General features: G+C 49.4%; 1 protein-coding gene across 5 annotated transcripts in view; it reads left to right on the plus strand.

Annotated features, from left to right (window-relative positions):
* The first annotated feature begins 3,147 nt into the window (after window positions 1-3,147).
* Window positions 3,148-12,021, plus strand: part of TRAPPC9 (trafficking protein particle complex subunit 9) — a 573,855-nt gene continuing 564,981 nt past the window's right edge. For all 5 annotated transcript variants that reach the window (XM_045453562.1, XM_045453564.1, XM_045453567.1 and 2 more), the window contains exons 1-2: window positions 3,148-3,273; window positions 11,005-11,598. In XM_045453562.1, the coding sequence (XP_045309518.1) occupies window positions 11,015-11,598 (584 nt within the window). In that variant the 5' untranslated portion in view covers window positions 3,148-3,273; window positions 11,005-11,014. The remainder of the gene's footprint in view (window positions 3,274-11,004; window positions 11,599-12,021) is intronic.

Here is a 12,021-nt window from a genome sequence, read left to right on the forward strand (position 1 = left end):
TGAAGGATTTCGTAAACCAAAATCAAAGTTTGGCCTCCAGGTCCAAAGCACCCTGTCGAACCAACACAGTGGTAATAAAACTGAGTTGTAAATATCCGCTGTCTGATTCTGTGTCTTGTTTCCCAATTGTTCCACACTCAGGAGGGGAAAACAGGGATGTTATTGCTTAGTCCCCCTAAATCAGAACAACCTACCTCGTAAAGTCCTCATGAGGGTTACAAGAAATTTTGTGATCAGCATATTGCACGTTACCTGCCAGGTAAGTGGTGGCTTTTGTGATTTTATTACTGTGAGGGAATAGATGGGAAAGACCGGCTCCAGTGGCTGGTGTTTAGTGGTATTAGGTAGTTGTAGCTAACAAAATGAACCTCTTCCCTTTTCGCTTGGGAACTAGAGAGCCCAAGTGAGACAGGGCACTACAGGCGTGTTTGAGTAGGCTGCAGGGTAGAACAAAGCCCTACAACATGGGAGAGGGGTAAGGAACCTTTTATGCTCTTGGGGGATCAGAAATCCTGAGGGGTGATGGACTTGGCCCAAAGTGGGGAGATCATATCGCTTGACCAGAACACTTGTAGTCAGGACAACAGGCATAAACTGGGATTGTTTCAGAGAAATCAAGGTATGTGGTCACCCTCTCCCAAAGCTGAAGAAGCAGCGTGTGACAGTGTTGAGATGGAACCCCAGTCTGCCCCACTGTGTCTCAACACGCTTTTTCCTATGTGATTTTATTGAATCCTGGCCACCGCCCATGAAGCGATTATCCTCGTTTTATGGATGAAGACATTGAGGTTGCGTAGTTAGTGAGTGATGGGGTAGGTGCTCTCCCTGCACTCGTGACTCATGTTTCAGTGACGGTTCTCAACTCCACAAAGCCTCCTGGGCGTTGGTCCTCATCTTTGGGATGTTTCTTGATAAGCCTCAAATTCTGCCTCATCTTATTGGAGAACTTCCTAATAGAGCTCTGTATCATCAAACTTTCCACCTCCACTAAGACTTTTGTAGAAGGGATCTGGTATGGGTGAGGTTGGCCCTGATTACTTTAGAGGCTCCTTCCAACTTGAGTCCAATCTACAGACTCCTGGAGAGCAGATTTTGTGATCTTCTTTGAATTCTGAACATTCAGATGAGACACTCGGGAAATGTTAAAGCTATGAAAGGGGCACAACTCCAGGAGCAAGACAGCCCTGGACTGGTGTGGACACCCCCATGGATCCATTTGAATGCCAGCCCCTACATTCTCTGGCCTCAGCTTTCTCGTTGGTAAAAATGGAGGCTAGTCTCCTTCTCTCTCTCTCCCTCTCTCTCTCTCTCTCTCTCTCTCACAGACTTGCTGGAACAATAAAATAAATTGAGTATAAGTGAGTGCACTGTAAACAGAGAAACACTGTACTAAAATAGCAGTGTTTCCTTTTGCCAGCTTTCAGTCTCGCTTTTTAATTGCTTGTCTTATTCATTTAGAGAATAAGAATAGAGGAAGACTATGGAAAGAGCACAGGCCATGGAGTCAGACAGCCCTGGATCTGAATCCCTAAATGACACCAGCCATTTGTGTAACCGCAGCCAAGCGGTGTGTCCTTTCTGGACATCAACACTAAGAATAGCTACTCTGCATGGAGGTTATGAAGACAGTGTGAGCTAAGTCATGGAGCTCTACTCCTGGCACACAGACCGCCATCAAGGGTGGCCCAATAGATGGCTGTTTTCTGTAACTGTCAGCATTCGCTCCTAGTGCTGTGGAGCAGGCACTATGGGCCTCTTTTTGTGCTGTCATGAAGGCGCTCTCGCTCAGTCCCTGTGTGCCTCTGTTGAAAACACCTCCTGGTTCTCTGGTATGCTGGAAATCTGCTCTACTTGTTTTCCCCTGAAGATCTGTTCTGCTTATAACTCATTCCTACTCTTTGGAAAACAATTCGATAAAAACTCAATTGGTTTTCCACTGGCCCTGGACAAGGATGAGGGATAGCATTTTATTATTTTATAGAAAACATGAATAATAAAGTAAGTCATAAAACAGCACTGGGCACGTAGCAAAGAGGCAATAAATGCTTGCCTGACTCAAAGCAAACATGGGTTTTCATGGCTGCTGTATTTGCTGAGGGGACCGTTCTGGTCTTCTGTTACATTAAAAGAATTAATTCATTAAATTTAAGTAGACTTCATCGCCAGCTGGGAGCCCAGTGCAAGGATTGAACTCAGGACCCTGACATAAAAACCTGAGCTGAGATCAAGAGTCCAACGCTTAACCGACTGATCCAGCCAGGTGCCCCTAGAAACATTTTTTTTTTTTTAATTGAAAAAGAAATACATGCTCATGGTAAAATATTTAAACAGAACACAAAGATGCACAAGGGAAAGAATGTCTTCCTCCACCACCCTTAGTTCTCGAAGCCCTTTCTGGAGATGCACCATTAACAATTCCTTGTGTGTCTTTCCAAACATGCTGTGGATGATCTAAGGTATGTATGTAAATTCCTTTTAAATTTATTTTTAAAATAGAGAAGTTTAAATCCTTAAGTGGCTTCTGCCCTCTGGAACAGCTGCCCCGCCCCCCCCCTCCCCCGGGCCATTTCGGGGTCGGTGGGGGCTGGGTGTGGATGGATTGCTGGGACCCTCCAGGCGGGTAGAGGTTCCACCCACGAGGGATCGGACCACGCTCCTGCTCCGGCTCTGACCTTTCACCTCGCGCCCCTGCCCAGCCCGGCTGCTGCGCGGGTGAAGCACGCCCAGGAGGACGCTTAGACAGCGCCTGTCTCCTTTTCCAAGCCTGCAAAAGGAGAACTTCTACAGCCAACAGGTAGTTCTGAACATCAGCGATCCCTTCTGTGGGTGCTTGGGCCCCGGGGCGGAGGGGAGCTTGGCAGGGGGAGGGGGCGGTGGGCTGACACTTTAGGGGTCTTGCCGGGCCTCGGCAGGGGCGTTGAAGTTTGAGCAGCGCGCCTCGAGGGGGTTAGAAAGTGGCGCAGAGACACGCACCCTGCGGGGTGTGGCGACCCAGGAGGGGAGGCTTTCTCTCGGTATCTGCTGTCCCTTCCCTCCCTTCCCTTCTCCTCTCCTTTCCCCTCTCTCTTCCCCCTCCCTGCGGCCCTCCTCGTCTCTCGTAAAACCCGGAGCGGAGCCCGGGCCCGGACTGGCCCCGCGCATGCGCAGGAGGGTGCCGGCGCGGCCGCCGGTAGGAAGCGCCAGCTCTGAGTAGGGGGAGCGGCCGCAGAGGCTGCTCCGCTCCGCCGCCCGCCAGGCCGTCGGCTCCTGCTCCGGGCCCGGGGCGCCGGCTGTGTAAGTGCGAGGTGGGGGGGCTCCGGGCCGGGGTTCGGCCGGCTGCGGGAGGGCTGCCTGTGTGTGGCGGCGAGCGACGGCGCGAGTCAGCCCGCACCTGCCCGGGCCGGGGTCCAGTTCGCACCCGCCCCAGCCCGTGACCCTGCCCGGCTCCCGCAGCACACGTGTCCAGGGCCGCGTCCGCACCTGCCACCCTGGGGTCCCGGGCCCTGCTCTCCGCGGCGCGCGGCGGCGGCCCCCTCCCCTCTTGCGCCGAGCCGGGTCTGGGGACCCCCGGTGGGCGCCGGTCTCTCTCCCGGCGGGGCGCCCGGCCTGCCCGGGGCTTCCCCCCTGTGCCTGCCATCCTGGCTCTGCGCGGGGTACAAAGTGCCCCCGAGAGAGCTCGGCGCCCGCAGGCGCTCTTCCCCGGGATGAGATCTTCGCGTGGTCAACTCCGGCAGACCCCACTGGGGTGGCGGGGACAGACGCGTGCCCGCACTCTGCTTGCCTACGCTCCTCTCCCTCTCGGGAACCGCCAGCGCAGATGTCTTTTAACCCACGGTTTTCTGGTGTTCAGACAGGGTGCTTGTTGAGTTCCTATGTTTTTTTCTAGAGAGAGGGATTAAAATGTTGAACAGGGCTCGGTTTAGTTCAAAATGAACTGAAGGCGTGGGGCTGTGACATCCTCCATCCATCACCGCCCCACCCCCCCCACCAGTTTAAACTAGTGACTGGCAATATCTGAAAAATAATTGCAGCCAGTTCCTAATCCAGCCCAGCGAGTGCTTGTGAACATGACACAACAGCATCGGAGGCATGATGTTGGAGACCCAGGAATAATGCCACACTAAAGATCTCCTGGCAGGGTTCTGTTTGTTTTTCTTAAATTGTGTGGCAGACTAGTAGTATAGAGGGAAAACTAGTTGTCAAGAAATATAACTATTTATTTATTTATTTATTTATTTATTTATTATTATTTTATTTTACTATTTTAATTTTTTAAAATGTTTGTTTTTGAGAGAGAGAGACAGAACATGAGTGGGGGGAGGGGCAGATGGGGGGGCAGGATCCTAAGTGGGGGAGGGGCAGAGAGAGAGAGAGAGGGAGACCTAGGACCCCAAGCAGGCTCCAGGCTCTGTGCTGTCAGCACTGAGCCCCACGTGAGGCTGGAACTCACGAACTGTGGGGTCATGACCTGAGCCGAAGTTGGACGCTCAACCGACTGAGCCACCCAGGCGCCCCAAGAAACGCAATTTTTTAAATAACTGGTTTATTGAGCTATCACTCACATACCACAAAATCCACCCATTTAAAATGTACAGCCACATGGTTCTGCTATATTCACAGTCGTGCAACCATCGTCGTATCAGAACATTTTTTATCAGTTCAAAAAGAACTCCTTTCTCCTTGCTAGCGACTTATTCTCTGGTCCTGCAGCCCCTAGTTTACCTTCTGTCTCCACGGATGTGCATGTTGCGGGCATTTCATATAAGTGGAGTCATACAGTGCGTGGCCTTTTGTGATTGGCTGTCTTTCACGTAGCATGTCTTCAAGGTTCACCCGTGTGGTAGCTGTATCATCAGTACTTTGTTCCCTTTATGGCTGAGTAATAGCCTATTGTTGGATAGACCACATTCTGGTTATCCGTTCGTCAGTTGATGGACACTGGTGGTGTTTCCATTTTTTGACTATTAAGGATAAGGCCGCTGCAAACATTTGTGGACAAGTTTTTGCGTGGGCGTATGTTTTCGAATCTCTTTGGTAGGTACCTCCGGGTAGAATTGCTGTTTATAGGGTATGTTTAGCTTTTGGGGGAACTACCATGTTGAAGAAATGTAGTTTTGATGTTTTAATATTGTGTTAGATGAGTCTCAGGCACTACGACTGGCTCAATGCTGGGTCTTATTCATCACCTCCCTTGAAGAAGCCAGTGGAAAAGCATGAACCTGGCACCTGGTGCCAGCTTGTCACTTACTGTTAGGAGGTGGTGAGCAGAATGACTGAGCCTTACCTCATCTTCCTTTCTCCAGCTTGCGTGAGACCAGTTTCCTCCTGTGTTAGATGCGTATTTTGAATTTGGGGCAAAAGTGAAGAAGTTTGCTGAAACTGAGCCGCCTCAGGGATAATCCTTGCGTGAGGCTGCTGTAAGGTTTGTTGACCTGTGGCGTGGATTTGATTGCTGGTGCCTTTTAGTGCCTTGTTAGAACTGGAAGGGACCCAGAGGGATCATTTGGTTCAGGGTGACTTATTTGTTTAGATTTCATAGATTCGTAAATTCCGAAAAACTGGGGGTCAGAGACAGGCATGCCAGTGTTAGTGTTGGCCTAGATAGGACAATGGGAAAATAACCGCGATCTATTTTCACCAACATTTTGTAAAAACCAGGGTGTTTTAAGGCCAAAAAATGTGGAAGCTCATTACCATCAATTACAATAGTAGTGAATATTTGTAAAGCACCTACTAAATTTACGTAAGGTTAGTTTTATTCTGGTTTTTCTCATTTTACTTGAGGCTAGGGAAACGGAACACCTGTCCTGAGACCCGTGTCCAGGACCCCCCATCCACCCATCTTCAGGTGGATCTGTGCCTGTAACACACCTGCCTCTTTTTTTTTTTTTTAAGTTTGTTTATTTTTTAAGAGAGAGGGAGAGAGAGCGCACGCATGAGTAGGGGAGGGGCAGAGAGAGGGAGACACAATCCGAAGCAGGTTCCAGGCTCTGAGCTGTCAGCACAGAGCCTGACGCGGGGCTCGAACTCACGGACCGCAAGATCATGACCTGAGCCGAAGTCGGACGCTCAACCGACTGAGCCACCCAGGCGCCCCTGCACCTGCCTGTTTTGTGTCTCAGTTTTCTTGCTCAGAGAAGAAGGCATTGCAGGACTAAGCAGCATACCTTGCTGACAGAGGACAGGTGCAGAGGCGAGGCTCTAAAACTAGTTGACCTGGGGACGCCTGGGTAGCTCACTTGGTTGAGCATCTGACTCGATTTTCGCTTGGGTCTTGGTCTCACGGTTGGGAGATTGAAGGGCCCGCTTGAGATTCTCTCTCTCTCCCTCTCTCTCTCTCTGTCCCTCCCCCATCTCTAAAATAAGAAAAAAAACAACCCCCCTCCCCAAGTCCTCCAAAACTAGTTGATCTGCTGACAAGTAGGCTGTAAGCTCCTTGAAGTTGGACCTTCTCCCTTTTTCACCCGTTTAAAAATTTTAAAATACAGACGATAGCAAAAGTATATGTAATGTTTATGTATAGTTTAAAGAATGGCAAAACTCATGCCCCCGTGTCTGCCATTCAGCTTAAGGAATGGGACAGAACTACTACTTCTGAAGCCTGCTGTGTCTCTCTCGAACTACACTCCTCTCTGCCATGCAAGGAACCACTACCCACATTTATTTTTCTTTCTTTTTTTATAATATGATTTATTGCAAATTGGTTTCCATACGACACCCAGTGCTCATCCCAACAGGTGCCCTCCTCAATGCCCATCACCCACGTTCCCCTCTCCCCCACCCCCCATCAACCCTCAGTTTGTTCTCAGTATCCAAGAGGCTTTTATGGTTTGCCTCCCTCTCTCTCTGTAACTTTTTTTCTCCCTTCCCCTCCCCCGTGGTCTTCTGTTAAGTTTCTCAAGATCCACACGTGAGTGAAAACCTATGGTATTCTGTCTTTCTCTGACTTATTTTACTTAGCGTAATACCCTCTAGTTCCATCCACGTTGCTGCACGTGGCCAGATTTCCTTCTTTCTCATTGTCAAGTATTCCATTGTATATATAAACCACATCTTCTTTATCCATTTGTCAGTTGATGGACATAAAATTTATTTTTCTTTATGGTTTTACCATGCGTGTAAATATCCCTAAACAGTATGTTGTTTAGTGTTGCCTGGTTTTTAATTTTACGTAAGGGGGGAGAATTACACTCTTTGCGTTAATCCACATCTTTATTTGCCCATCGTGTTGTTGAGATTCAACCATGTTCCTGGGTCATTCACGTTCACTGTTCTGTAGTATTCCGTTATGTTGGAAGGCCACAGTTCATTTATCCATTCTCCTGACAGTGGACATTTGGGTTGTCTTTAGTTCTGGCTTCTAAGAACCTTTGTTTATGTCTCCTGCCGTCTGCAGGCCAGAGTTGCCTAGGATGTACCAGTCTGTATGGCCACTGTCATACAGGAAAGTTACTTTTTTAAATTTTTTTATTTTTTTAAATTTTTATTGAGAGTGAGAGACAGAGCGCAAGCAGGGCGGGCAGAGAGAGAGGGAGACACATAATCCGAAGCAGGCTCCAGGCTCTGAGCTGTCAGCACAGAGCCCGACATGGGGCTCGAACCCACAAACTGTGAGATCATGACCTGTGCTGAAGTCGGACACTTAACTGACTGAGCCACCCAGGTGCCCCAATAAATAGTATATCTATACAATGGAATATTACTCAGCATTCAAAAAGAAGGAAATTTTGACCCATGCTACAATACGGATGAGCCCTGAATACATTCTGCTAAGTGAAATAAGGTAGTCACAAAAGGACACATACTGTATGATTCCACTTACATGAGGGATCCAGAGCAGCTAAATTCACAGAGACAGTGGGGCGCCTGGGTGGCTCAGTCGGTTAAGCGTCCAACTTTGGCTCAGGTTGTGATCTCATGGTCTGTGAGTTTGAGAGTCCTATGTCAGTCTCTGCTCTGACAGCTTAGAACCTGGAGCCTGCTTCCGATTCTGTGTGTCTCCTTCTCTCTCTGCCCCTCCCCTGCTCATGCTCTGTCTCTCTCTCTCTCTCTCTCAAAAATTTACAAATATTGAAGAAATTAAAAAAAAATTCACAGAGACAGAAAGTCAGAATGGTGGCTACCAGGGACGGGAAGGGTGGGGTTGGGGGGTTGTTGTCCACTGAGTGCAGAGTGTGAGGTGGGAGAGATGGAAAAGTTCTGGAAGCAGCTACACAATGATGTGAATATACTCAGTGCCATAGTGGTAAATCTTATGATATGTATATTTTACCACAATAAAGCTTTAAAAAAATTTTTTTTTTTTAACGTTTATTTATTTTTGAGACAGAGAGAGACAGAGCATGAACAGGGGAGGGGCAGAGAGAAAGGGAGACACAGAATCGGAAGCAGGCTCCAGGCTTTGAGCCGTCAGCCCAGAGCCTGATGCGGGGCTCGAACTCACGGACCGTGAGATCGTGACCTGAGCTGAAGTCGGACGCTTAACCGACTGAGCCACCCAGGCGCCCCCACAATAAAACTTTTATTTTGTCCATTTATTTTGGGTGTGAAATGGTCTATCACTATGGCTTTAATTTGCTTTTTCCTGATTGTCATTGAAGCGGGGCATCCTTCTGTCCATGTCTTGGCCGTTTGAGTTTCCTCTTCAAAGATACCTATTTGAGCATTTTCCCCATATTCTGATTGGGTCAAGTGTCTCTTACCCATGGATTACCCATTGTCTCGGTGTCATTTATTGGGGAGTCTGTCCTGTCCTACTGCTCTACAATGGCACCTCTACCATATTTCAAATGACCATGTATGTGTGGGTCTGGGTCTGGGCATGATCACGGTCCATCTTTCTTTTTATCCCTGTGCCAGCCCTGTGCTGACTGTAGCTTTTTATGTGGTCTTTTTTCCCCTCCACAGATTTATTGAAATATAATTTATATACCATACATTTGACCCATTTAAATCTACAATTTAGTGGTTTTTAGTGTATTCACAGAGCTACGTAACCACCACCGGTTTTACAACATTTCATCAGCCCCAAAAGAAACCCTGTATTCTGTTAGCAGTTGTAGTTGTATCTGGTCTTGCTGTTGGGGAGGAGGACACATGCCCCTCCTCAGTGGTGATTCTTGGCTGTTCTTGACAGTCTGTATGTATATATATATATGTATATATATATATATATATATATATATATATATGGACTTCCCGGTAGGAAGTCTAATCAGAGTAGCATTGAATCTATATACCAGGTTGGGGAGGATTAACATCTTTCTTCTCTTTGTACTCATGAATATGTGTGGGACCCTGTCTTTTCCTCTGTACGGAGCCTGGCATGTGGGAAGTTGTCACTAAATGTTGGGCATGTGAATGATGAGCTTTTACGCATCATTAATGTCAACCAGAGCCCCTCACAAAAAAGAAAACTAAACCTTGGTGAAACTGTGCGACTCATGGTCACATAGCTTGACAGTCAGGGACATACTTGAAGAACTTGTGCCTGCCTTCATGTCCTCTGCCACCTAATGGGCTGGCAGCATCCTTTTTGCTGATAACGTGGGTTACTTGGCTGCTTTAAATTTCATTAATTCGATCTTATCTGTAGGTGGCTTTTCTTAGGTGGGTCTAGGTGTGATGTGTGCGCATGTTAATAAGGATCTGTATTTGGGAGAGCTCATGGCTTGTGTAGAGCCTGGCTCAGAGTGCTCGCTGAGCCCCTGCAGGAAGTGCGAACGCCATAGCAAAGGCTGGGATTTCCATCGTGACTCAAAATTCCCAACTTCTGTAACCTGTGACACCTCAATTTTGGGTGCAAACATACTGAATAACTTGGTGACACTTCACCTTACAGCACTGTGGAGAGAAGGCCTGTGTGCTTGTCCTTGTCTTTGTCCATACGGCCTGTCCTTGTCCTTGTCGTAGGGCCTGTCCACGGCACTTGTCCGTAGGGCCTGTCTGTGCGTGGTTGTCCGTAAGGCTTGTCCATAGGGCCTGTCTGTGATCCTTGTCTGTAAGGCTTGTCCTTGTCCTTGTCCATAGGGCCTGTCCATGGTGCTTGTCTGTAGGTCCTGTCTGCGGTCCTTGTCCGTAAGGTTTGTCCTTGTCCTTGTCCATAGGGGCTGTCCTTGTCCTTGTCGTAGGGCCTGTCCGCGGTGCTTGTCCGTAGGGCCTGTGTGTGGTCCTTGTCCGTAAGGCTTGTCCTTGTCCGTAGGGGCTGTCCTTGTCCTTGTCCGTAGGGCCTGTCCATGGTCCTTGTCTGTAGGGCCTGTCCACTGCCATTCTGGGCCTCCCTTCGTCTCTGCGCAGTGAAGGCCTGGACCAGATGTGTGTTTTGCTGTTGCTTTTTAAAGCCATGCCTCCTTTTGAGACACAGAAAACCTTAAATCTCCGCCTTCAGCCCCGGCCCTCCAGGGCTTGAGAAGTCTCCCAGGGACTGCCATACCTCTCTGTTGAACGCTGCGGTGGGTGTGGTTCTTTCTGAGGCGGCGTGGAAGAGAATGTTTGGAGAATGCCTGCTAGGAGGGGTAGGGGGCCGTGTGGCACCTGCTGTGGGGCTCGGGCTCAAACACTGCCTCTCAGGGGGGCTCTCTTTGCTTCAGATCCTTCACCAGTAGAGTTGAGGTGGTGTTACGGAGAGGTTTAAGTGAGATACTACACATATAAACCATTTATGTCCTGTAGACCGGAGTTCAAATCCAGATCTTCTGATTCCACTGTGGTTCTTCTCATTATGTCCTGCCGAGGGGAAGAGGGAGCAGTTCAGTGGTTCCATCGGCACCTGGCTAGGTGTTGGAAATAGACAATGAGAGACACGCTTTTTCTGCAGGACCTCGAGGCCTAGACCGAGAGCTGTGGTATTGTGATAAGAGCTGTGGTGGCCGTGTGCAGGAGTCCAAGGACAGATCGTAGCCCGCAGCTTTGCGTGGGGCTTACCCGGCCTCCCTGGTGGTGAGCGTCAGAACCACCGTATCCCAAGGTGGGCCGACAGCCTTCAACACCCGTGCACCTCAAAGTCCCCTTTCTCTCTTTGGGCAGGGTCTTCAAAATGAGTGTCCCCGACTACATGCAATGTGCCGAGGACCACCAGACTCTCCTCGTGGTGGTGCAGCCTGTGGGCATTGTCTCGGAAGAGAACTTCTTCAGGATCTACAAGAGGATCTCCTCCGTGAGCCAGATCAGCGTGCGGGACTCCCAGCGGGTGCTCTACATCCGCTACAGGCACCACTACCCACCGGAGAACAACGAGTGGGGCGACTTCCAGACCCATCGCAAGGTCGTGGGCCTCATCACCATCACAGACTGCTTCTCGGCCAAGGACTGGCCTCAGACCTTCGAGAAGTTCCACGTGCAGAAGGAGATCTACGGCTCCACGCTCTACGACTCCCGCCTCTTTGTCTTTGGGCTGCAGGGGGAGATCACGGAGCAGCCACGCACCGATGTGGCCTTCTACCCCAACTACGAGGACTGTGAGGCGGTGGAGAAGAGAATCGAGGACTTCATCGAATCCCTCTTCATTGTGCTCGAGTCCAAGCGTCTGGACAGGGCCACAGACAAGTCCGGGGATAAGATCCCCCTCCTCTGTGTCCCGTTTGAGAAAAAGGACTTTGTGGGACTGGACACAGATAGCAGGTAAGTTTACCTAGGGGCCCAGAGGCTTCGTGATCAGGCTGCTTCTGGACGGCAAGATGGGATAAGCAGATAGCAGAGTTTCACTGCAGTGGGGGGTGGACGGGTGCAGTCCGCAGTTTTCAGACTTGTAAGGATGGGCCAGCCTTCCGTTAAGGGAAGTCCTTGCAGGGTTAGTGTGTACCCCTCCTCCCCTGTTTCAGACTCCTTGTGGGACCCCCTGAGCTGCTGTCCAACATGGTAGCCCCTTGTGGCTTGTGAGTACCAGAGAGGTGACCAGTCTGAGCTGAGATGTGCTGTACGTAAAACGCACATATTGAGACTTAGCATGGAAAAAAGAAAATATCTCATTAATGTATTTTTTATTTTTTTAATGGTTATTTATTGTCGAGACACAGAGAGATGTAGAGCACGATTGGGGGAGGG

The sequence above is a fragment of the Leopardus geoffroyi genome, chromosome C3 (genome assembly GCF_018350155.1).
Source record: "Leopardus geoffroyi isolate Oge1 chromosome C3, O.geoffroyi_Oge1_pat1.0, whole genome shotgun sequence".
NCBI lineage: Eukaryota > Metazoa > Chordata > Mammalia > Carnivora > Felidae > Leopardus > Leopardus geoffroyi.